This window comes from Lissotriton helveticus, chromosome 5_1, assembly GCF_964261635.1.
Source record: "Lissotriton helveticus chromosome 5_1, aLisHel1.1, whole genome shotgun sequence".
Taxonomy (NCBI): Eukaryota; Metazoa; Chordata; class Amphibia; order Caudata; family Salamandridae; genus Lissotriton; species Lissotriton helveticus.
In genome coordinates this window covers 460,032,232-460,059,879 of record NC_136065.1, presented here as the reverse complement: position 1 = coordinate 460,059,879, position 27,648 = coordinate 460,032,232, and the positions used below count along the sequence as shown (strand labels likewise).

Sequence of the window (27,648 nt, the reverse complement as noted above, 5' to 3'; positions counted from 1 at the left end):
ACCCGGAGTTGAAATAGTAATTTACACCTGTGGATTATCCAGCACTTTCCCTAGTGCTGCACTTACCAGAAGTTGGAATAGTAATAATTTACACCTCTAGATTTTCCTGCACTTTCCCTACTGCTGCACTTACAGGAAATTGGAATAGTAATTTACACTTTAAGATTATTCAGCACTTTCCCTACTGCTGCACTTACATGGAGTTTGAATACTAATTTACACTTCTAGAGTATACTGCACTTTTCTTAACGCAGCACTTACATGGAGTTGGAATATTATTTTACAGGTTTCTTGACTATCTAGCACTTTCTCTACTGTTGCACTTACCTGGAGTTGGAATAGTAATTTACACCTCTACACTATCCTGCACTTTCTCTACTGCAGTACTTACTCGGAGTAGGAATACTAATTTACACCTCGACACTTAACTGCACTTTCATTACTGCAGCACTTACTCGGAGTAGGAATAGTAATTTACACCTCTAGATTTTCCTGCACTTTCCCTACTGCTGCACTTACAAGGAGTTGGAATAGTAATTTACACTTTAAGATTATCCAGCACTTTTCCTACTGCTGCACTTACATGGAGGTGGAATATTAATTTACACCTCTAGTGTATCCTGCACTTTTCTTACTGCAGCAATTAAATAAAATTGGAATAGTTATTACTAGCTTTACACTAATCTGCATATATTTGTATTCATGCTTTATTCATATGTGTATAATAATGGAAACTGATTTTCACTTACTTTTCGAATTGGATCTTTTCTTTCCTGAGATGGGTTTCTGCCTTTGTTTGTGTTTTTAGTAGATCTTTTGGAAGATCTTGCTGAGATGTGTCCTTTAAAAAAAATGTTTTGTTAAAAATGTGTGACTTATAACTTGTGAAGAAAGTGACTTTTTACTTCCTAAAAGTTTAGATGTTTTTTAATTCAAGAAACATAGAAATAATGCACTATTTTACAATAATATTTTCCATTTCAACTGGATTTATATTTGCTTAAAAATGCTGTATTTAGTTTGTCACGAAAATATTTTTATTACCTTTTTTAAAGATGTCGATAAACTTTTTTGGGGCAGTTATGATCCGGAATGTAATTTAGAAGTAAAATTTCTGTCAAAAAAAATTATAATATTTATTCTTAATGCGACCTTTTTTGAGTAATGCATGATAAAGTCGTGTAATGAATAATGATGATGTACCTTCTTCTAACTTTGAAAAACGGTTCGTTTTTTTCCAAAAGAAATGTTATATCCTAGGTCTCACGTTTTCCTTGGATTGGAAGTGATTTCTATGAGTAATATAAAAAATAAGTATTAATTATTTCTTATCGTATTTAAAATAAAAGGTGTTTATTTTTCAACTCATTTAAATTCCCAGTAATATTTTCGTAACATCTAATTAAAATTTAAATAAAAAGGATAGTTAATAATATTTTAAATCAGATTCACTTATAAAAAACAATATATATTTTGTTAACGTTTTCGATAAACGTTACTTACATGTTAATCGTTTTATTCAGTTGCTCAGTAGCTCAGTCAGTCTAACTGATATGAAAGGGTGAAAAGGTCAGATGTTCAGATTTCACGTCTGCTCTCTCGGGTAGTTGAGAATCAACTAGTTTCAAAATGGTGTCTGGCTACTATTTATAAGTTTGGTTTAGTAACTCAGTTTTATTTATAAAAATATGCGCTACAATTGGTTTTTAATTTTACATTTATTTCTGTGTAAACGTATAATTTAAAAATTAATTATAAGTAATTTATATAGCGTTATATCAGCCGTTTTGGCATCCATTTTGGATAATGTGTTGTGGTATTTATTAATTGAAATAATAGTAGGACTAAATATATTGTAATACCTATTCAAAATGGCGTCCATGAATTATATATATCTGGTTGTAATATAAAAAAAAACCATATCGTGTATATTATTAAAGTTTCGTTTGTTTTAGTTTTAAAAATGTAATTACGAAAATGATATAATTTTAACACGCGGAGTATTAATGTAAGTACTCGAGTATTAAATTTAATACTCGAGTATTAATTTATTACATAATTAATTAGGATTCGTAATAATATGGTAGTTTTTCTTACCGATTTTTAATACACTTCCCCACCCAAAACCCCTATTTTCCCTGCATCCCGTGCCAGGTTTTATTTTACAAAAAAAATATATATATATATTTATTTATGCGTTGTAATGGTATACGTTGTTATATATTGCGTTGTAATGGTATTTTTGCTAAATAAGTACTATTTTGCGTTGTTATAGTACTCGTTGTAAAAACATGCGTTGTAACAGTATTCGCGTTGTAAAAAATGCGTTATAACGGTATGCGTTGTAAAAGTACGCGTTGTAACATCATATATCCCTTGTGCACACCACGGGCACTTGACAAGACACAAGGGCAGCCTGCACAGGGACGCCATGTTGTGGGGTTATGAGGTCAATATTTATTTATACATACACTAACCTCGGTAACCAGTATGAGTCTACAGACCTGAGGCTGAGAGTGACTGAGCCACATGGCCTCGATGAGCAGTCTCTAGCAGCCTGTTCTGGTCGCAGGGCATCATAAGAGGCACAGGCGGGGGTACGAGCAGTGGTGGACTGCAACTAAACTTTAAAACTTCTACCCACTCGTGCCACCTGCTTAGTTGACTTAAGTTCTGTCACAGGCGGCAAATGTACAATGTTGCAAATGCCGCTGCAGTACTGCAGCCAATTAGAGCCCAGCTGAGCTCAACCTGGATGGCGCAGCCGGAACCACCACCTAGCTGGCAGATGAGCTATTGTAAACAAATAATAATCCCACACCCGTGCAGAGCAGTGCCGTTGTACTGCACAGTGTAGTGCAGTCTGTCGCACACTGTGGGCTCAGGCTGCAGAGCAGCACGCGGTCTGTGCGTTGCTTAATGAGCGCTAATGGCGGCGCTCCGTCCCAGTTTGCCAGCCAACTTCAGGAGGCGCTATAAATGTGTGACATCGCATTTTGGTGCTGTGTTGCGGACCACCACACCAAAATGCGTTAGTCTAAAACCTGGTGCATGCTACTTGACAGGGCTGTCACCAATGCTTCTCCGCTTCAAGGAACAACTTTTTCCTCTTTTTGCCAAACGTACATATGCCAACTGGTGGTAATCTGCAGCTGGATTGCCTAAAACCAGCAGCAGACTGGTTACCAAAAACACCTCAGTGTTAGGGCACAGATAAATGCCACTGACTGGGAGCCATTCCAGCCCAGCCCATACCGTTCCACCACAGATATAGCCTCCATATGCGCAGCCACTGTTACATTGGTGTATGGACAATGCATATGGGTACTGCGTATGGTTCCTGCTGCACCAAACCTGAAGATCAGTCCCAACTAGGCATCGGCCCGTGGCTTGATCAGTGCTGACATCCTGTCACACAGATAATTTTATCAGATTGGCCTATTTCCCCAGTGCTGGTGCTTTTGGGTTTCCCTCTGGCTGAAGGACATATTAAATCCTAATAACCTAATTCTGTGAGGCTGCATGAGCCTGATATGATGTCCCGAATTCCATGACTGCTGTACATCCGAGAAATCTTACAAAGTTGGGTAGACCTGAACTTTTTTCTGACCAAGACCGTATAGTGAAGGGAGATATTGCCTGGCTTAAGCAGCCTATTACTCTAGAGTGGCAGCAGAGAGAGCGGCTTCTGCCTTGGCCAAGCATTTGTTGGGCTAATTTGAACTTAAACATGTCAGCTTATCATCGCAGGTTACTGACCTATTTTAGATTACATTTGTTCTAGTTCTCTATGGGGGGGGGGGGGTTGGATAAAGGAATCGGAACTGCAAGGATGTCACTATGCTACATGTCCATCTCCATCACCATCCGTATTGTGATGATCTCTCCTAGATTTAATACCTTCTAACATCAATATATTCATCTTCTGCTTTTACCAAAACTTTAGTATAAAAATAAGTTGAAAGAAAGGAAATCTGAATATGTGACTAAAAACAGGCAAACAATGTTTGACGTGATATGCACAAATAACATAAAATCATTCTGCCAATTGGTGCAGGAGGGGAATGTGTAAGGGGAAGTGCGGTGTTTGTGGGAGAATATGACTGGATTATTTATTTGAGCAATCTGTATAATAGCAACAAGTTAGATGAGAATCTGGAAAAAAAGGATTACGTTTGAGGACGAATTAGAGTTGCATTTCCCTTTCCAAAAGATTAAAGAAACCATCCAATCCCAAAAACTAACTAAAGCAGCAGGGCCAGATAATATACCAGCAATTATATTAAAAAATAATGTGGATTGGTGAGCTAGTTTTTTAAATGTTGTCTTCCAAAATGTCTCAACTTCTTGGATTTTCCCGGAAAGTTAGAAAGGGGCAATAGTCAGACCAATAGATAAAAAGAAGGATGTCACACAGCCCCAGAATTATTGCCTCATTAGCTTGCTGGATGTGGGGGAGAAAGTATTCTCAAAGATATTGCTAGGCGTAATGAAAGCCTGGGCAGAGCAGAATAACTTGATCCCGATAGAGCAAGGTGGCTTTAACGAGGGCCACTCAACAATAGATCATTGCCTCAGTCTATGGGCAATGGCACAAAAGGCAATCGAATTACGCAGCAGATTGTTCTGTTGTTTTGAAGATTTCCGAGCCACCTTTGATTTGGTCGATCGTAAGTTACTGTGAAATATGTTGGGGCGGCTTGGAATCAATACAGCAATACTCTCACTAATTCAGGAAATGTACTCGCAGAACTGGGCCAGTGTAATCTTACATAGCCTTGGGACGCTATGAAAGAAATTACAGATAAAGAATGGATTACGCCAGGGCTGCGTTTTGGCCCAACTATTATCCGACTTATCAAATACGTTCCGTAATGCCAGTGGTTTAAGCCCTAAGATGGAGGGTACGGGGGATATGACACACATCCCATTTCTGCTATAAGCTAATAATTTAGTGATAGTGGACATGACCAAATTGGGTTTGTAAAAGGATCTGGATATCTATTATGATTATTGTTTAAAAAAAATGCCTTATGGTTAATTTAGAAAATACTAAAATAATGGGGCTGCAGAAAAGAAAGGGAACCTTTAATTGGCAATTGGGAGAGGTCAAAGTTGAGGTTGTGGACAAATATAAATATTTGGGTCTGTGTTTCGATACCAAATTAAATTGGAGAGACCGTATAGAATCACTAAAACCAAAGGCACTTTCCTCAGTATAGGGCCTAAAACAATTCAAGCGGAAATATGGAGGCCCGTTTCTGCGGTCTATACTAGCTGCCTTTAATGCAATGATCCGCCCACAATTCCATTACGGAGTGGAGGTTCTATCTTTAGGTGGTAAATTGGATTGGATTGGAATCTTGAGGAGGGTAAATATATGAAACAACTTCTTGCTCTCCCAGCATCAACTATGATCCAGGCCGTGAGAGCAGGATGCCAGCTTACGGCCTGGAACTATCAGGAAGTGCAAGCTACAATAGACTTCTGGCGGAGACTGAGTAGAGAAGGGACCCTCAAAATATCACACCTTTGTAAAAGAGAAATAGAGGAAAGTGAATTGAATTGGACATCCCAAGTTAGATATAGGCTGGTTAAGATTTACGTTAAACTATCACTGGAAGCAGAACAATGGAAGTAAGGGCAGCAGATCCCCAAACAAAAGCTAAGCGCTATTATAGCCAAAAAGGCTCGCAAAGAAGATTTAGTTTATCTGGGGAGCAAACCGTCCACCTAGTTCCTGGTAAAAGGGTTGAGAAATGATCATATGTTACCTTACATTGAGACCATGCCAAGTCCTAAGCTTAGAAACGAAGTACTGAAATTTAGAGTCGACCCGAACCCGTGTAATGCAGACTGGAAGATAAAAACTGCACTGAGAAATGAACAGGGCTTGCTCACATGTGGGCTAAAGGTAAAACGCAGTGGCCCACATATCTTGGTGGACTGCTTGTAGTTCCTAGATGAACGGAAGGAGTTTTCACAACCTCTATTTATTACTTATAAAATTATTATTAGGGATCAAGCTCTCCGTCATAAATATGAGATTTTTAAATGTTGTATGTGCAATAGGAAGATTTGTAATTGCAATACAGGAGTCTCTAAAAGAATGGTTAATATAATTTAAAATGGTTTAGGGGGTCGAAACGAGATTCTTCCCATTTTCTTTGATGACGTACTGGAGTCCCCGTATGTATACAGAAATATACACTTTACCTCTATGTAATTCTTCCCATAACTAATTATGAATTAAGACCTAATTCATATAGAGTGGCTCTGCTCCTACTGTAAGTTTTTTGGTTTTTATTGTGCTTTGCATTATTCTTATGGTCGCACTAGTTGTATTACCTGTATTTATAACTGTATATTTTTATTGATGTATTCTTTTATGGATATATTAGCCGATTAAAGTATATTGAATGATGCTTTTACCTATGAATTTTAGACAGGTGAGACCTGCATATTTGTTTTTACAACTGCTACCCATTCATAATGTCTTTTTTTTCTCTCACGTTTTTTATCTGGGATATTGCTTTGATGAAGAGTATGTTCATGTGCCTTTTCCATTTTTTTGCTTTGAAGGTCCTTTTGAGTCTTAAGTTTGTCTTAAGAAACGTTTTTGCATATGCACTTTAAATACGGCTCTCTGAGAGGATATTCATAAGTTTGGAGTTAAGCCGTGTTAGCTATATGTAGTGTTGCTCAGCCTTTGTGGAACAGTAAGCTCTCCATGCACGTACTATCATTTTTTTATTTTTATGGATGCATCTTGTTATTATGTAATAAGCTATTTTCTCTTTTATGATTGTTTTTACTTCTGTGTGTACTTCTATGATTTTTGGGGAAAAATTCAAATAAAGTTATACTACCTACCTACCTTCCCACCATCAAACTGGTTGTTACATCACAGTAGAACTGCCAAATTCTTAATGCCATTTTGTAGGCTGATAATGTAGGTTGATCAAGTTGTGAGTTGTCATCAGGTGATCGTTTTTTGTTCTGTGTGCTATGCTTGTACATAGAACTGCTCCAGAGAACACCTTTGCCTGTTTTTTATAAACATCCAAACAATGTATAAGGTTAAAGCATAGGCGAAATATTTGGATCCCTGTGTCTTTTACATCTCGACTTCTGACGGCATACACAATTTCTTGAAATGCTGTACATCTTAATTCTCAACCATTACCTGTTTTGGAGGGGTAAAAGAAACTCAACTTACTCAACAAAATTCACCCACAGTTTATTTCTGACAGTTCAAAATGTGCTCTGCACTTCTTGCTTCTCAAATCCTGCCTAGTTGCCAAGAAATGCCTTGCACCCCTGGTATACTTCAGAAGTATAGATGTGCAGTTAATTTCTCACGTTCTCTTCCAACTATACTGAATAGCTTGCTTCTCATGGTAGACAGACATACCACCTCACTTCTTAGATCCTGCAGTCTGGGCTGCGTAGCTTCTTTCTCACCTGGTGCACAATGATGCATGGCTTACATAATTCAGATGCAAAAAGAACAATTGATGGACAGAATGCTGAACAATGTCAAATATTCACCCTAGTACAGAGATCTAGGCCTGAAGCTATCGTTTTTTGCTCCCCATGCCATTCCAGTTTAAACCCAGCCATATGCAAATTTGTCTTGACTCAGCTCCCCATGGGAGCAGTCCAGCCTGAGCTGCCAGGCCATGTTCTCCCTGGACTGAAAAGCAGCATCTTTGGACCTGTTTTGGGGTATCACTCCTTATCAGCTAGGCAAGCTTGACTCCAGTGCCATGGAGAGCACTGGACCCACGTCTCGGCATACTCGTCCCACTCGGGGTGACAAATCCAAAAAGAACAATTGATGGACCGAATGCTGAACAATGTCAAACATTCACCCCAGTACAGAAATCTCGGTCTAAATCCATCGTTTTTGATTTGTTCTGCATTCCGTCCATCATGTGCATGTCTTTTGCTTTCTCACCCTAAGTGCTCTGGGTATGCCCAGACGTGGGTCCCGGGCTCTCTGTGCCACTCGATTAAAGCTAGCCTGGCTGATGAGTGGTAAAACCCTGACACCATCCCAGGATGCTTGTTTCTGGTCCAGGGAGGATCTGGCTTGGCAGTTCAGGCTGGACTGTTCCCATGAGGAGCAGGGTCATGACTGATTTGCATATGGCCAGGTCTAAATTGGAATGGCATGGTGAGCAAAGGAATGATGGCTTTAACCCATATCTCTTGACTGGGGGTGAATGTTTAGATTTGTTTTGCAACCCGTCCATCAATTGTGTGTCTTTTGCTTACTTAATTCAGAGGCAGTGCAGCGCTACGTACTTTTTACATCTTGCACAACCTTCAAGCAGAGCCGCACAACGCCCAATTCACTCAACACAAATCCTCTAGGAGTTGCCCAACTGCCTTCTTGGGTCTTTTGTAGTTTCTAAGTGAGCTGCACACGTCTGGTTTACACCATACACAATAACCAGGCAAACCTGTGCTCATTTTTAAAGCCATGTGTGCCACTGGAAGAGGTTCTGAATTTACTTCCTAAAAAGACGTGCCATTGCAAAGCAGGTGGAACACTGATTAATCGCTGTATGCCAGGAAAACGGTTGGTTTTAAAAGGAAGTGAGTCTCTCTTCTAATTACCTTGTCTAGTGGTTTAATCAGCTCTGTTGTATCCCTCCATAAAGAATGGATTTGTCACAGGGCATTAAAGATGCATGCTGCTTGTAAACAGGGCCGACGCGGGCAGAGTGCGCCACGTGCCACACTTGCTGGTGCCGCGCCCGGTGTGCTGATTAATTGATGAGGATGTTTTTCCTTTATGTCCTAGTGTTTATCAAACATGGTTTCCCTGCTCTTGTCTTGTTAGGTACCAGCAGACAGGTGTTCGGTGGCTTTGGGAGCTGCACTGCCAGCAGGCTGGAGGGATCCTGGGAGATGAGATGGGGCTGGGCAAGACCATCCAGATAATTGCCTTCTTGGCAGGTCTGAGCTACAGCCGCGTCCGAACACGTGGCTCCAATTACAGGCAAGTGCCGCCCCCACAGACTGCCAGTCGGCGCCGCCCTATGAATATTTCATGCTTGGATTTGCTGCTGGAGGACCAGCTACTGCATTATTGATGGCATTTCAATTACAATATTCCTCCTTTTTTGAGAGGGAGCATCAAAGGCAAAGTTTTTACGAGGCAATGGATCTGTAGGGCAGTGAAAATTAAACCTGTTACACTGCTAATGAATTCCTCGCGACGGTGACTGGTCCTGGCACATTAGCCACAGTAAAGGAGGATTTGTAGGTCCAGATCATACTGGTTCCAGTGTAGCAGCTTGTCGATGACTTATAGACTGGAAGTGGACTGGAGTAGTTATAGTCTATAGCCTGGTTCATACTCTCGTAGTTCCTAGAGAGAACGTGCGTGCCCAGGATGGCAGTGCAATCTATGAACCACAGGCTGGGGAGACACCAATCTTTACTTGGAGAGGCAGACAAGTGCTCAGGATGACCGCATCCGGAGGGGAGAACCATGCATAGGAAAGCCGTTGGTGTGTTTCAAGTGTCCTGAATGGGAAATGTAAAGCAAACTCCTAGATCCTTTGTTGGAAAAGTACAGAGAAGAAGAGCCATGAAGACTAGAATAGACTTTGAATAGGCAGTATAGGGTAGGAGAACACATGGGGATGTGTATTATTTGGGGTGTGGACTGAAGCAGTTTCTGTGGAGCAGGGCAAGAGGCTAGGGGTTGGATACCCTAGAATTGGGGAGCAACAGATATCCGGAGTCCATGATAAGAGACTTAGATTGAGGATCCTGAGAGTTGTGGGTGATGGACAAGTGCAAGGTAGATCTAAGCAAGGCTTTGAGAGAGACTTGAATAGAGGAATGCAGGACAGGACTGGACCTATAACTGAAGTTTGCACCTAGTAGCGAAGGTTAGGATAGAGCAGACAAAATATAACAAGGTTAGGGAAGCACTCTTTGACATATAGAAAAGAGTACCAAGATCTGAGCCATTCCAAGTACAGGAAGAGAAGAAAGGAAATGGCCATCAGTGCTACTGGCAATACTGTTGGCAGTCCCAGGGATAATACTGACTGCACTGATAATAATATATGCAAAAGATCTGGAAATACTGTTCCTTAATTTCGAGGTGGGGGATGGAAGTGGTTCAAATGTAACATATGAAGAAAGGATAATTACCATGACAGAGCAAGACATTCCGGAGGAGGTTGAAATTAAAGGAGAAAAGGAATTGGCATTATGGGACGAATACCAAGGAAATAAATATGTTGAAATGCTAAAAATGTATGTACGCATTATGAATATATTGGGATGTTATGTTTGCACACATCTACAAACAAACACAGAAAACAGCATGAGCTACAATGTCCTAGCTGTCTCTAAATATGTGGGATGTGTCCTAATGTGCAATATGCTCTTCAGACAGTATAATATGTCCATAACTGACCACCAGCCAAAACCTAGAATGCCATCAAAAGACATTAAAGAAGTCTTAACTAAATCTCTTCTTCCCACCTTGTTGTGTTCTGTTTCCTCCGTTCACAGTCTGACTGGCTTCCAGCAAGGCATTTTGCCATCATGTTTATTTGGTTTTTATTTTGTCATCTTTCTAAGGGGATTTAATCCTTCTTCCCTTCTTTTAGGTTTGAAGGACTGGGCCCTACTATCATAGTTTGTCCTACCACTGTTATGCATCAGTGGGTAAAGGAGTTCCACTCCTGGTGGCCCCCGTTCCGAGTTGCAGTACTTCACGAGACTGGCTCATATGCAGACCACAAGGTGAGTGCTTGTAGATGCACATGCTCCCTTAGCCAAGGTAACATTTTGACTTGAAACTTTTTAAAGAAAATAAATACAGTCTTTACTAGAGGAGATGGAGGCCTTTGACTTGAAGAAATAACTATAGACATGTAAACATGTCCAGGCTGCTGCATTAATGGATTACTGATCATCTATGTGCTGGAGGTCCCAACTGCATCACAGATGGGATGTGTTGTCACTACTGCCTGATGGTCAGGCTTATAGTTTGGTTAACTAACAGCCTCCTGGCTCTGTAGTTGAATGGCAGGTTGGATATGGGAATATTACTCACCTGATGTTCATATTGCAGTTTAGATGGGTAGCAAAGTTTCTGCCAACTGTAGGTACCACTCTGCAGTTCGGTTGGGGAGCATAACTCCCAACAAGATAAAGATCCAGACAGGCATTCGGAAAGATCACGTAATGGGCAGTGTTTGTTTTGGTCCTTTATTTTCTGCCAAATTACTTTTAGTGGGCTCCTTTTCAGACCATGGAGTGACAGCCCTACACTTAAAAGCACCCCGTTGTTACCATTGTTAATACGATGTTAGCTGCCCCAACAGGATGTGAGATTCTGGCTGCAGGTAGGATGTAATAATGAAACACTGTATCTGGAGTGGAAAAGCACGTAAAATTGTTTAAGAACAATGGATATTTAACATGGACGCGAGTGTGTAGATCGGAATTTCCTGCCTGAATCATGGCGATTAGTGGCTTGATTGCCCGCTCTAGATGAGTGCTTTACAAAATCCTGTTTAAGCGCCCATTGACCAGATAAACTACAGTCTTAGTGAATGTGCAGTGGAGATTAATACCGAGGTGCAGACGGAAAGAAAATCCCTTGACGTGATTATGAAGTGATAAGGGAAAATATGGCCCATTGTGTGCAATGGAGAAAGACAATAGGGTGATGGGTACAGTGTTGAGAAAAAGAGTATCAAGAGTAGATTGAAATCAAACCGTATTGCTGTTTTTCTGGTTACCTATTTTTTGTGTGGGTTCCTTCACGGCCAGGGTCCTAAAATATTTAGGTGCATGTATTATATTTATTGATTTATTTGTGTTTTTAAATTGTGAAAATCAGACAGAAATAAGTGATCGAGGGCTTTACAGAGAAACAAGTTACATGGGTAGTCAAGAGCAAACTTACACTATCTTGTAAACATATATTGAATTTTTGCATTTAAATGGGACAAAAGTAAACACTGGTTGTTCTATACAGTTGTACATTTACAGAAAATTACCTTGAACAGTTTGTATCCAAACATCCCAGCCCTTCTCAGGATAAAGATCCTTAGGAAAAGTGACAGAGGAATTACAGACAGTTTAGCTCTCTGTTTAAGATTACGGGGTATACATAATGAGGAGTGGTTGGAACAAAAGAACAAATGAGCACTCTTGTGAAGCATTCATAGGCCAGGTTAGTTCGACTAACCTTCAGAATGGGTTTAACCTCTTGCATGCTAATGACAAGGTGAACTCGTCATGTATAATGGGAAACATAAATCTGTAGCGCACAAGGGGGAAACCTCTTAGCAGCCAAGTGGTTAAAGGGTGAATATTCAAGCCTTAGAATGTTAGAGCTTCAAGTTGTCAGACTACTCAAGATGGTCACTTTATACGCTAGTTTTGTTCAGTGAGAGCAAGGTTGTAGAAGTGCGCTAGTACTTTCTCGAGCCATTGACCAGCTTGGCTGTTGCATGCATAGCTGCCTTGAGATGAGCAAAGTATAACTTGGGATTCCAATAGCAATTTGACATAGCTTAAGCTTCAAAAGACTAGGAATTGTGCGACTTGTGTAAAATATTGTATGGGAAGGAAATGTTTATTATTTCGTACCGTAATCTCACACTCTCTCTCCCACACCATCTTTTCCTTTGACCAACAAGTAGTTCTTTATGGTTCAATCCTTTCGCCTGTTCGCCTCAATATATTATATAAATAGAGGCTCTTGGCTCTTATCTCTAACACACTAATATCTCCAGATACGAATTTTGAATTAAACCGCACTCCCAGGATGAAATGTCTTGGATGACACATCATATCCACAAGTTAAACTTTCTGAAAATGTAATTCCTGTTGATTTCACCCCGAACCGCTTGGCACACTTACATTTCTGGATTTACACATTTAATGTGTTAGGATGTTACCCGCAGGAATCTGAACCTCCAACCTTGCATCAATTTCTCAGGGAAAGAGGCACAGTTCCAACTCAGATTTTTATGCATTAATATTGGTTCAAAAGTAAGAGGCCAGCCAGTCTAGAATCACACTGTGCATTCTCATCCATTCTTTTAAATTCTTCATTCGAGGGGGATGAAGTTGTCGATTACTTCTTTTTAATTGGGGAGAAAAAACACAGATCTCTCATTCGCTATAGCCAGAATATTATGCCTAAACAATCAGGTAGGTGTTTGTTTCACTGCACACAATATTTCTCACATGTTAATGTTTTGCCTTATATTATTTCTGAATCTCAACTAAATAAAAACCTTATGTGCTAAAATATGAGAAAATAAATCCCTAGCTAAAGTTTTCTCAGTAATGTTTAGTCTGTCCAATGTTCCCCCTCCATTTCTTTCCATTTTAAGTATTAAGTACCTCACAATTCAGGCAATGCCGTTTTTGCATTCTCTGTTGAACCACTATTAAATAAATATATTCGGGTGTCCACTGAAATGAGGCCAAAAGCCTTTTTAATATGTGTTTCAGTTATGAAAGTTTAGTAGGAGGAGAAAACTGTGATGAACATCAGTGTGTCACCAGGTTTCTGAGAAAAAATAGAACTTGATATTTGGGCAAAAATTACATTACTTCATATAGGTAGTTTGACTCCTTGGGAAAGAACAAATACTTTACACTTCTTCACACCAGTCGACAATTTTGAACATGGAATTTGGCTTGATGTAGTCAAAAATCTTCATTACAGTTATTTCATACCAACCTTATGTTTGATATTTCTAACACAGTTTGATACAGCTAGAGGCAAGGTGTAATAATCCATAAACGTGTAATCAGAAGCTGGAAAATCTGCCAAAAATCTAGAGTGTTGCGAGAGCTGTCCTAGAGACTGGAGTAAAATATATAATTCCTCCTTCAGGTCACAAATTCATGATGTGGATATATATTTTAGAGAAACAAAAGATACTTTGTGAAAAAAACGAAGTGGTGAAATATTCATGCACACAGATTTCAACTGCCTAGAGTTGGAGCTCATCAACATCAAGGGACATTACATGAGGGCGGATAAAGTATTCAGAGTAATAGAGATCAGTGCTTGGACTATGTAAAATATTTGTTATATATGCATTCTTTGTAAGTGGGTATTTCTCGCCAGACGTAGCATAGAGGCTTGGTTGGAAAGAAATGTGCAACCTGTGGTTCCATTGGCAGTTTTAAGTATGAGGTCATGTAGTTTGGCTAAGGGTAACAGTTGAGAAAGGAGGTAAAATAAAAACAAACACTTACTGTTAAGTCAAGGTCTACTGAGTGCTATTTATTCCGCTTTGGCACGGTCGCAGAGAAATTAGAATAAACAAAAACATTACATGCAGAACGAAGAAATTCAACTATTGGTTTGTTCTATGCAGACACACATTAATCTTCCATTATGAGACCATAATAGTTTGTCTCCTAAGCTAAGAAGATTAATGTATACATGAGCTAGCAGTCTGAGTGACGTGAACAAAAATAATCAATCTTTTTTCAGGGTGGGAAGGCATGAAAGATCACCGCTCATAAATAAAAACAAATGTATGTGAGCGATTTAATATAAAGTAGGCACATCAATAGGTTAGACAATCATTAAGTTGAAAGGCAGAAAAATTACATTGTTGCAAAATGTGGTCCATGTTTAATGTACTTCGGCTAACCTAGTCCTGGAAATGTCAGTATTTTAGAAGATGAAGCAGAGGCACATGAATGTTGCCTCATAACAAAACTATGTTCTGTCATATTGATAGAAAGCAAAACATTCTGAGGCCCATCTTGACCAATCACACTCTAAAGAAAAATAACAAAAATGCAACTATAATATTGGAAATTTTCAATTACAATGCCAGTTGTTATCAAAACGTTTGTTTAAAAAGTAGTATGCGCATTTTTACTAGCACTTTCCATTGAATGGAATAGGAAATATTAGGCTGCGTAGTTTAAGGCTCCTAGTCTTCAGTCTCATATATTCCCTGCTCCCGTACCAGGGCTTTGGTGTATACTCTGGCTTGGCAGGAGAGGATCACTAAACACTTTGTCCTTATAGTTTGTGTTTTCTAATTATCGCTAGAGAGGATGCTGTTTTGAGATGGGGATGCAGAATAAGGAGTGCTTTTCTGGCTTGAAGTCACTGTTTTTTGTGTTTCTTTCACAGTTTTCATTGCAGTTGCTTTTGTTGCTGTGTTCAAAGGAAGGGAGGAAGTTGTGTTGAGAAGATGTCCATTTTGTGTCTTGTTTGGTATCTGTCCAACCTGATTTGGGCCTTTGTGATCACTGTCAGGCTATGAAAGATAAGACTTTCAGGAAAATAAGATGCCCCTGCTAGCTGGTTTAAAAACATATTTTACATGGTCAGCCCCTTCTCTAACACTGATGTGAAGAGCTGCCAACATAGTGTTAAATTCAGGATCCATGTTTAAAAAAAAAAATGAATATTAGTGTGAGAAAGTAAGTGCCTCTTTTGACATGGTTCGCCCCCATCTTTTGCCTGGAAAAGTATGTGGTTTTGATTGTAGTGCATAGGGTCCCTGCTAACCAGGTTCCCTGTGCCAGTGCTTCTTCCCTAAAACTGTACCGCGATTGGCAACTTCAGCCCCCTCTAAGTCCCTCACCAAGTACATGCCACTGCTGCTTGTATGCCTTGGTGCAGTGAAAAACAACAGTCAACATGGCACACAGACAGTGCTGGTTGCATGGCACACAGACAAAGGTATAGGTAAGTTACCCCTCTAGCAGGCCTTACAAGCCCTAAGGCAGGGTGCACTATATCTCAGATGCGGGGAAACTGCATGAGCAGTTATACCCCTACAATATTTAAGTATATTCCTTAATATTGTAAGTGCCAGGGAAGCAATAGAGAGTACATGGGCTGGAAACTCGACAACTCTAGTCCCCTCGCACAATGATGGCTTCATTGAAGCCAGGAGTGTTTGGTACCAAACAATGCCTCTTAATAAATCCACACTGATGCCAATGTGGGATTTATTTAAATATGTAACCAGTGGGTGCCCCTGAAAACCTATCAACCACGGTGTGGTCTCTTGCCTGGCTTTAGGCAGCCTGCCACCACCAGACGTGTTTTTTGGACCCCGGGCCAGGAACAAAGACCATCCTGGGTGGAAGTGTCACACCTCCTCCCCCAAGATGGGCAGAGTACTTGAGAGGGAAGCTTCAAAGGCCTGCCGCCTTTGTAATACGATCTCCGCCTCTGCTTCCAGCAGCAGATGGCTGCCCCCGGTTCAAACCCCCAGTTTTGGCAGTAGAGCCAGCGGGAAAACTTAGGAAGAATAGGAGGTGTGCCCCACCTTTGCCAACTTCACCCCTCAGGTCCTGCTGGCAAGGTGAAGCACAATTTTCAGTGCTCACCATCTTAAAGATGGTGAGACTTATCTAACCCGGGGTTAGGGCTATACGCCCTCCCACATGAGGGTGGTATAATACTGGATGTAGCCACGACAGGTAAGGAACCAGTTGGTCCCTACCTGTTACTCCTCTGTAAATGCCCCTAAATCCAGTATTTAGGTAGCTTTCTTCAAACCCTGAAAGCAGATTTCGACAATCTACAACAAAAGAGCCTTGCAGCACCAAAGACGGAAGACACAAACTGACTTGGTCCCATCCCTACCGGCCAGTCTGCATCCCTCAAAGACCCTGCTGAAGAGGAGCGACTCTCCCCGCAGACCAGCGACTTCCAGAACCCTGGGAGGACTGCCTGCCTTCAAGAAAGACTCTTAATCTCCTGTGCACAGTGGACCTGTCCAGAAGAAACCATCTGCAAAGAAAAAGAACTCTGCCCTGATACCACAAACTTGCCTCCGGATCCACCTCTGCACCCGACACCCACGACCCGAGTCCAAGTACCCCACTGGTGCTGCAAAGGTTCCCCAGTGTTTGAGTCCAAGTCTACCGTGACTGACCCCTGCCGGACTCCTCCTTGACTCCTGCAGCCTCAATTTGAAGACTCCCTCTGACCGCAACATGCCTGGTAAGAATTTTCAGACGCCGAAGGACACTCCTGCCCTGACGCCCCTGGGCTTTGGGGATCTTGACTGATGGTGTCCCTACGTCCCCTAGCATCTCCTTACCTGGGCAGCTGTGGGTTTTCTTCGTCCTGCCTTTTGGCCTGACGCTGCAGTCGTTCTTCAAGACTGATCTCCCCCCTTTGAATTGCAATGGGCGCCCGACGCTGTGTTGGGCACTCTACACCGAGCCGCTCGTGCCTCTAACCAAAGATATAAGTTTGTTGCTGCCTTGTGGCCCCCCCTGTACTTACCTTAACTCCAGGAGATCGACCCCTGCCACCACTTTACTCACCTGTGAACAGCACAACTTCGATTACCCACTTTCTCCATTGGTTAACATTGGGCGCTTCACCCCAAATTTGACCTCTGCACCTGGCGCCCCTGTGCCACTGATGGTGCAGTCTTGGTGCTAATTTGAACCTTGCCTGGTGTTGACCCCAGAACCCAGAGACTGAACTTGTAAGGCGACTACTTACCTGCTGAACTGCATTCTCGTTTTCCTCCCATAGGTTAACTTTGCCAAGCCTGAAAATTGCACTGTGTCCACTTTTTGAAGTGTAAGGTATTTTTCCTGAAAAACGTACTTACCTTTTTTGCCTACATTTGGTCTTAAGATAAAAGTTAAAAGAAGCTTCTTTTTCTAAAATTAGTGTGGATCTCCTTTTTGACTCGTGTCCTTTATTAGCCACTGTGTGCATAACAAATGTCTTACACTCCTCTATGTTTGGCTTAAGGCTGCTGGACCACGCCACCACAAATAGAGCACTATATACGGCGATAGCTTCCTACATTTGCTTTTCTGCTTGGTCCATCAAATGGTCTTAGAGTACACAGTCACTCTCCTTGAAGTGTTCTTCCACATGTTCGTGCTCTGGAAGCACCTTTACTATGTACCTATCTGCAGGACGATAAGCATTGAATTGGACCTTTTTTCTTGGCCTACTCCAAGGAGTAGAATGGGCCTGGTCCTCAATCATTGCTTTTACTTAACCACTTGCACGCTAGCGGTTTTCCCGCTTTGCGCTGGAATTTCAAAATCAACATGTTGAGTGACGAGTTCACCTTGTCATCCGCACAGGGTAGGTAATGCTAATGACGAGCTGAGCTCGTCATCAGCATGGAAGGGGTTAATGAAAACCCCTCATTACAATTGGCGGCAAGATTTTTTCCACTATGGGTGAAATTTGCATCACACACCTAATTCAGGTACGTGATCCAATAATACCCTTGGCCACTCTGGGTGTTACATCAGACACACAAAAGTTGATGTGAGAAATGCCTGCAGTTTGTCTAAACACTGGCAGTTGCTTGGGGTAGCATTCCAACCCATCGTTCTTTTACCCACCATGATCTTAGTGACAAGTGTATGGCCAGACGTGGGTCCTTGCTGACTGTGCCACTGGAACCGAGCTACACCTTAGTGATTCATCACAATCAGGCCAAAACCGGTCTTGGGTTGCTTCTGTTCCGGTTCAAGAATGGCCTGGCCTGGCCTAGCAGTTTGGCTGGACTGTTCCTATTGGTGCAGGGCCCAGACTGATTTTGGGTCCAGACTGAGGTGGCATGGTGAGCAAAAGAACAATTGGTTGGAATGGTATCCCAAGCAATTGTCAGTGGTTAAACAAATTGCAAACATTCCTCCCATTACCTTTTGTGTGTTTGATGTACCGCAGTTCCATGCTCACTGTGTCACTGGAACCAACCTGCACCTGATTGACTAGCCTGAATCGGGGAACCAGCCTTGGGTCATTTGTGTTCTAGTTTTGGGAGGACATAGCTTGGTATTTCAGGCTAGACCATTCCTTATGGAGCAGGGTTAAGATGATTTACCGAGAATGCATGATGAACAATGGGTTGTAATGCTACCTGAGCGATTGCCAGTGGTTAGACAAATTGCAAGAATGCCTCCCATCACCTTTTGTGTGTTTTATGGATTTTCTTCTCCTGGCCAAAACAGGGCTGTGATCTGTGCATTGAGGTTGTGGCTTAACAGCTAGCGCAGTCAACCTCGAAGCTGGGGAGCCGGGTTCAAGTCTCGGCACGGACACTCAACATCCTGTGATTCTGAGCAAATCACTTAATCTCCCCGTTCCTAACAAAAATGAATGTGTCTGTCTATAACGCAACTGGTGCTTGTGTAAAGCGCTTGGATACCTTCAGGTCGAGATTGCGCTAAATAAAACTTAAAAATATATATTTTTAAACAAAAATAGATCTGTGCACTCCAGTACTGCTTTGGTCCCAATCCAAGGAAACAAGAGTACACATACATATAGAAGAGCTTACTAGATTATCTGTAAGAAAAAAAGCCTTGCTTCAAGGAGGCCACACAAACTGTTATGTCACGTCTGGAGCATTGCATGAACAGATGAGAACTCAGTATTTGCTCCAGCTCGGTTGGTCTCAAGTCTGGTGTTTATTGACATTTTGGAATTCGTCTCGAACACAGGAGGATTACACCATTTTGGCATGTGGGGGTGTACTAACATAATATTTTTTTGGGGGGGGAGGGAGAGGCTTCTTCGGGAGTTGTGCTTTACCTTCGGAAGTTTGTAAAATGTGTCTTTCTCCGTGACTGGCTTATCTGCTGATGGCCATCTCTGGGGGGATGGGGGGGGACCTCAAGGATGTTGAACCTCAAGGATGTGGAACCTCCTAGCAGGAGTACAGGGCTGGTTTGTTTTTCCCCTCTCTTTTCTTCCCCTGCTGATGCTTCTAGAGTGAAGACTGGAAGAGAGCTGCCTCTGTACAGGTGCATGGGCTGCCTGGTTAGGCCCCACGATTTGCGGTGCCCGGGATTGCCAAGAGTATTCCCAGAGAGGATTGGCCTGTCAGGCCATTCATTTCTTCTTGCAGTTGAGCTCTCAGTACTGGTAACCTAGAGACCATTAATTCCTCACTGCATCTTGTGCCATACAGACTCGCTAAATGTCCTTTTCAACAGAAGCCTTCTGCTACGATCAACTTAGAATCTTAAACTTTCAGGCTTTTTAAATTGTCCGCATAGAACAGTATTCCTTGGGCCATAGAAACTGGTTGTCCACTTGGGCGAGGTTCAAAAGAGATATTCAAGTTCTTTCTCAGAGAGTTTCCAAGTTATTCCCTGTTTCTAAGACTCAGACTTTGTTGCACACAATGACAAACTTTGCAGTCATTACACATCCTCTACTTTCACTCTGACTGTTTATGGTCCCCTGACAGAACAACACTCTCACTCTTTCCTTCTTGGTCGTCCTCAAGTGTTCAGTTCATTAGTCAAATGCCTGGATCCACATCTTCATCCACTTCCTGTTTTTCTTTGGGGCTGCAAGGTCTCAACCCCACTCCCTCATCTTGGTTGTGGTTTCTTAGATGTGCAGGGCACAGGGCTGCTTTTCTAGTCTCTTATTACCATCCTGAGACACTGCAAATGATCTGAATTTGTTCAAAGCAGTTCCAGATATCTGGGCAACGCTATAATTGTTTGGAAATGCCACAGTAGTGTTCACCATTTTGCCTGAGTACTTGGAAACAATGTGTGATGCTGAGAACGGAACAGTATCCATATTGATTAAAAGAAGGCTTGTGTATAGGGAATTGCACTAGCCTTTGCCTTCCGACAAGTGGAGAAAACTCTATTTGTTCCGTAAATGTTACCTCTATTTGATTTGGTGGAGTGGTGTGGCTCACTGGTTAGAGGCGGCAGACCCGGGAGCAGAAGTCCGCCCGGGACCAGGGTTCAATTCCCGACGCGGCAGGGTCGTGGACCAAGGTCAGCGGACTCGACAATTCTCGCCTCGGGGCCTACTCTAACCTGGGGTCCCACTCGGCAACTCTGGGCATTAGCTTGCCTAATCTCCACAACGGCCCCATCAACGCCGGGGATGCCTGGCTCCACCATGGGGATTCCCAGTAGGGACCATCCCACAGGGAAAGCCAGGACGGGTTCCCCAGCGGTATACAGCGCCGGGACGCCCCTTTGCTGGGGCAGCTGTGCGCTTTACAAGTATACGACATTTAACATTTAACATTTGTCATACATCATTTTGCTCCACAGGTTCATTCCACCGGTGTGTAACAAGCTATATGTTGTCTACTCTTGCAGGTGTCTGATAGTGCCTTTCACCCCCAGCTATTCAATTATTTTTGGTAATGAGCCATGCTCCTCTAGCGCACCCAACACCATGGTGGGGAAACCCTGCTCCAACTTCCCTGGTGCACGGTCATTTCGCTTCCTTTTGCGGTGAATGAGTAAGCCGGTGCCTTGATCGGCCAATATAGTTTGAGAGACGCAGCATTGTGTGGATTCCATTTGCTCATGACCACACAGAAACCTGCTACAGTACACCTAATAACAGCAACTTTATAAGCAAAAAACGTAACAAACTCGTTCTAAGTGCTTTGAGCCCGGAAAGTAATACTCAAAATTGTTGCAAGATTCAAGAATTATAAAGCGCTGAGGCTGCCTAACACACAGCCTGTTTTTATTCCTCCCTTTTCAGACCATTTTCTGCATGCTATTTAAATTTTTCTGGTTTTTGTATTTGCTGCTATCACACAGTAATAGAAATTAAGCGAAACAGCATAGTGCCTCTAGTTTGTTTTAAAATTGACTGATCTTGTACTTGGAGGCATCGTCTTTTTTTTTTTTATTTATATATTTAACTTCTGACGGAGGAAAATTGGTTTTCTGCTCCAACGATTATAATAATGTCAGTTTCTTTTCATTTTGGTCATTGTGTTGTGTTTCTTCACGGTACTGTGTGACAACACATCCAAGACAGCCCACAGCGCTACAAGACCACAGGGATGATAGATGTGCTCTATAGAAATGCTCATAGCAGATCCAAGTTATCAGATATGTGCCTTTAATCACAATCGGTATGTAACTCCAAACGATAGATTCCCTCATGTTTGCTGTATCGTGAAAGATCACAGGCAACTGTAGTTTCCTTTACACATTTAGTACCTTTAGGGACAGTGATCTATCTGTTCAATGATTGCTACAATTATTCAAATTTTTTTTTTAATTTGTATTTATTTGTTTTTAAAAAGAACGGTTATACCAACCATATTTTCTGCCCGTTTCAGTTACATTTTAAGAGTCCTTTTTGTGATTGTGTTCAGTAACATAATCTTTTTATTAAAAAATGTTTTATTAAGTGATTAGGGCGATCAGGTACTGATCATGTATTTCGTGTGACTATAGACATATTTTCTGAAGCTTTCAATCATATGAAATAAGAGCAAAAAGAAAAGGTGCCTTGTTTTATTGTGGTTTAATGTCAATGGGAATGAACACTGGGAAGTGAGCCCGATCGGCCAGCTAATATGTCTGAAGGGCCAGTTGAAGAAAAGAAGCTGTCGCTGAAAGGCTGTGGCAAGAAACGTTGATGCATTTCAGCAAGAAAGCTGAACTTGCTGTAGAAGTGTAATATTTCCATAAATAGGCTTCACCTACAGTGTTACTCATTTTAGCCTTACCAGTAGAAGGCACTGTGACAATGAAGCTCCCAAGTCTAAAAATGGATGTGTCAAACCCCAGTCCCAATATGTTCTGCTCATTTGGGTTAACAAACCTGATTCTGAGATGCGGGTGCGACCTGGAGGATACTGGTTCCTTTCAAAGTAATGTAACGCGTAGAGTTAATATCCGGCTGCAAGGATCTATTATGTTACCTGCAAGTCAGAGATTTCACTTCCTGTAAGAAGGCGCATAATGTTAAAAAAAAAGTCAAAATGTTTGTGTCTGTGTCGTTTTTAGTGTCAGTGTTTTCTTTCTAAGTAATCATAACTAATGACTTTAGACTATAAACTGTTGTGTTGTGGTTACTTTAAGCATTTCAAACATATTTATTTTTTGTATTGGTTTTGTGTAGGTTCCTAACTCAGTTGTTTCATTAAAATAGTTTTCAAATACAAAAAAACACACACAAAGTCATGAGCAAATGGGTTTTTCCTACTCTCCCAAATCAAACGTGTAGCCCAAAAAAAACACACACAAAGTCATGAGCAAATGGGTTTTTCCTACTCTCCCAAATCAAACGTGTAGCCCAAAAAAAACAATGTACTCGAAGAGGACTATTCGGTATCCCTGTGATGTCCGCTGACAGTTGTAGCAGATGATCCCACAATCCAAAACAAAAACACATGTACAAAATTGATTTTTTGATCGAGGCCTGGCCCTACGTCGAGCCGTTCTGTCCACATGGGACGTGATGATTATCTATTTATAATTAAGTAAAACGTTTTCTCTGTTTCTCATCCGCTGCAGGAGACCAGGCAGGAGCCCATTTTATGAATCAGACAACATTAACTGTAACTGACTTTTAATTATTCAAGCAGAGCTTGAAAGTGTCATTGTTACAATAGCCTTTCTTTGCTTTTATATGGCTAATGCTCACTTCTTGTTCCTTGAGATAGCATTATCACGTCTCATCAGCGTAAGTGCTCTTACATGTCCCTCTTCAGCTCTTTGTTTTAGTGCCCCATGTTAGGAGCCAGTGACCAATGAGCATTTTGAATTGCGTTGAAATATGTCAATTTTAACACCTCGAGGACAAGCAGAGGGGGTGCAGCAGTTTATCATCTCAGTCTGGTATAAATATCATTAAGATGATACACTCCTTTAAATCTGTCTTCAGATAGTACAAACCTTTGGGGGCGTACTGAGTCAGGCGTCTTCGTCAAGTACCTTACAGCTTCAAGAAGGCTATATGGTTAGTATACGTAAAACATGGGAGCGCTATATTGTTTTATAAAATAAATGCAATACCACCTTAATAAGTGATTGTTTATCCTCTATTATAATATGTTGTTGAGACTAATAGTCTTCCCAGCCCGCTAGAGTGCAAGCTCTCCAAGTCTCGAGAAAGTCTGATGTAGAAACATAAAGCAAACATGGAGAGTTGGCCTGCCTGTCTCCTTTTACTGGGTGACATTAAGGGAAGATGATCTAAATTGTTTATTGTCAAATGTTGTCTGGTGTTATCAGCTGTTAATTGGCCTTCCTTCTTTTATGAGCCTTCCTGTAGTGCCCATAATTGAGGGGTGGGCAATTAACCGCTGATAATACCTTGAGCCATGGGTAATAACTCTTAATGACCTGATTGCATTCCAAGCCCTCTGGTCTAGGTTGAGCAAGAACTTATGGACCTCACATTTCCCCTTCCTCCTGCGGTGGCTGTGCTGAAAGCAATTGCAAGTTCAACAGAAGTTGTGTGCAAATGTCTCCCCTTCCAGCAGTCACTCAGTGACAGCTCGAGAAGAGAGGAAGAAATACCCTGTATCTGAGAGGGTCATTTGCGTTCTTAGTGGGTACCAGAAAAGGCCGCAAGTCTATTTTATACTTTCCTCCCTGTGTCTGATATCTCTAAATTTTCGATACAGCAGAAGTTGTGTGCTTCTTCTACTTTTATTCAGTGACCTTGGTTCATGAGTGAGCGGGTGAGTTAACGAGGGACGATTTTCTAGGAAACACTAGTACTACTTGCTCCTCCTGGTAGGGGCTGAGCTGGCAGCACTGACTATCATAGAATGGGAGGTTAAAAAGGACATGAACATGCAGTCCTGTTTTGAAACTTGCTCTAGCTGTCATACTGCAACAGATTGTTATTGAGTACTTCCAGGTGGAACATGGGTTGGTTGTAGCTCCAGTGGAGCCTCCTGACTGCCATCAGAGCCCTCTTCTGAGAAAAGGCTTCTCCCAAAAGCACTCAAGTGCTGTCATTAGCTGCCTTCAGAAATGCATGGTAAAATGTCGGCTTTTGCTCCAAAATACACACCACGTACACCTGATTGCCTGATGCACACTGAATATTTTGAGGTTTTGGCTACTTTTGCAGTGTGTTCCTCCAGGCCGGGGATTTGACAGAATATGGGGCACTTTGCTCACTGAACCCAAAGGCGTTGGCAATGAGTTTAGAAGAAGTTGAGTCCCCCGGAGGACTTCTTTTGCATTCCTCACGTTTGAAGACCACAAGAATGAAGCACCATCCCTTTGGAAATCCATCTTTTTTTTTTTTTTTTTAGAAACGCCAGGCAAGCACGCCTCTTTCTTCACGCAAGGGTGGTGCCACTAGGATAGGAGTCTGTAGAGCTATAGTGCAGTTGCGTGGAACTGACTCCACTGAATGTGACAGGTGAACACAAAGGGTCCTTGTTTGCATGTGTGAGATGGAATATGACAAATGGTGCGCGTGTAGTAATTAATACGTTGGCAGCTGGGTAGGCAGGATGGCAATAGTGGGCATATGAAGCTACTGCATTGCTTTGGTGAGGATCCCAGAGTATTGCTTGAGAAATGTGATGTTGGCCATACCATGCCATTGAGTGGCATATATTGGCATAACAGAGTATTGCTAAGCATGTTATTGAATTGCTTGGCAAATTCTAACGACACCCATCCACCTCCAAACGCGCTTATGATCTCATGGCAACAAACTGCCCTTTACACTCATGACATACCACCCTACCACACACTCTGCAATGTCTATGCAAGTCCTCTAAATGACCTTCTTCAAAATAACACTCCTAAATGGCTGTTAAAAGTTAAAGGATGCCAACAGACTAGCAACATTTAAATTGTACTACTTGCATATTCAATAGATTGTATCTCAATAATCTCTCCAACATACTCCCTCAGCACTTTGGGTGGCTGTATCGTAAAATTCCAAACTAAAGTCAAAACCCTAATCAACTGCAAAAAACATGTAAAAACAAAAACAAAATGTCACCTAAATTTAAATTAGTTAGATCAGGCTTTAAAAAAAATAGGAGTGCGGGTAATAATCTGAGTCAAAATTAGCCATGGGAACTTCCTCTTTACCTACTGGAAAAAAATGCAATTGCTACAAAAGATGTCAAATGCTGCATCTAATACAGTTGCAGTGAGCCCCCCCTGTAAGAAAAATTCTTACACGCTCCCAAGATAGTGGTGAAATTATTTTGAGTAGTAATCCAAGGAAATATCTCATTTAAAACTGCAGTTATGAGATATAGATCTTAAAGGACAACCCATCCAAATACCTTCAGAAAATGATCAAGCCTTGCATTAGCACATCCACATTAAGGGTTTGATCCCAACATGCCATTGAAAAAAAATAATTGGTTCAGTAATGCTACCATAAAAGGATTTACACTTGCTGAAGTGGCACCAACCAACCGGAACCCGCTTCAATCCTCCATCTGAGAAGAGACTATCATTTGAAATTTGAGAGGAAAAAAACTTAAAATGTAACTCTTGTGAGCGGTAGAGATAACACCCTGATTTTCACAATTTTAACTCGATGCTTCTGAAAATGTGAGATGCATTGAAGTTTGAGTTACGCATCTAGCCTTGTAACAAAGAAACCTGCACCTGGTTGATTTGTCCACATTGGTGTAAAGCAGCGAATGTTTGAAAAAAATAGAGTTTCATTGTCCTATAAATTACGTATGCAAATGATGCTCATTTTGCAGAGAGCAATACAGTATTGCAGAGAGCAATACGGTACTTCAGAGCAATGGTTTTAGGCCATTTCTTTCACCACGGAAACGAAGATACTTCTTCTTTCTCTTCTTTTTTGTACAATGATATCCTGGTTCGGCAGATATGTTGGATGTGATATATTTTGAACCAGCTGGCTTTCCACGGAGTGGCACACTTCCTTAGGTTACAATACATCAATGCACCCAAAGGCTAACTACCTTCCTACAATTCCATTTCGATTCCGACCACCCACCCCCCCAACAGATGCAAGCAGAATACAGACGCATGTCGCTCATTTCTTATTTGCTTGCTTTTCCATAATACTGTGAATGCCAATGGAAATTAATAGCAAAGTACATTCTAGCCATAAATCGTAGCGTACAGGCTTCGAATGGTTGACTTCCAAGAAGTATACAGCTAGATCTGCCTGGGAATGCTGCAGCTACTGTTCAACTTGGTGTTCTAGGGGGAGACTTGCAAAAACTGAAAAGATGGCCGACAATGGAGGTCCCAAAGGTGGCAAGTGTTAGCCCTGTACTATGTACAATGTTATTGTAAGCCACACCTTCTGGTATTCTTTTAAACTAAGGTGAACTTTATTGACTAGAACAGTTCTACAAACTCTGCCAAAGTTACTACACAACATATATCCAATGTACATAAATACAAGGGTGGAACGTTGTTAGTTTCCTGATATTATATGATTATATGAGGGTGCATACTTGTGAATATACTGAGGTAGAGAAAATTAAAACACAAGTAAACATATCTGGTAGCTTTATGTTGGCTTGCTGTTCTTTTAGGCCTGCAAAACAAAATTCGTAGTGAAATACTAAACCTGAGATAAATCCTCACCAAAATGAGGGTTAGACTTCTTCCAAAATGGGCCTGAAAATGAGTTATGCCATGCCCCTAACCCAGCTCCTCACAAAGCAGCAAATGGGGGTGGGGTCGCACACTACTCGCACACCGGCGGTGTCGCCCCTAAGGACTCTGGTCAATGTAGTAAAGTGTTCGCGATGCATCATCTTTCGATCTTCTGCTATCTTCGCTGTCTTCGCCATCCCTGGACACGTGTTTCGGGGTATCACCCCTCGTCAGCAGGGATAGGCCGTGTACTGGGGTTGCCGATGGCTGTCAATATCTGCCAGGTATAGTACCACTCAG

The 27,648-nt window shown here is 41.6% G+C and overlaps 1 protein-coding gene across 8 annotated transcripts in view; it reads left to right on the top strand.

Moving 5' to 3' along the window:
• ERCC6 (ERCC excision repair 6, chromatin remodeling factor) overlaps positions 1 to 27,648 on the top strand; it is a 251,290-nt gene that overhangs the window by 114,126 nt on the left and 109,516 nt on the right. For all 8 annotated transcript variants that reach the window (XM_078642710.1, XM_078642717.1, XM_078642713.1 and 5 more), the window contains 2 exons: positions 8,852 to 9,010; positions 10,644 to 10,779. In XM_078642710.1, coding sequence (XP_078498836.1) covers positions 8,852 to 9,010; positions 10,644 to 10,779 — 295 coding nt within the window. The remainder of the gene's footprint in view (positions 1 to 8,851; positions 9,011 to 10,643; positions 10,780 to 27,648) is intronic.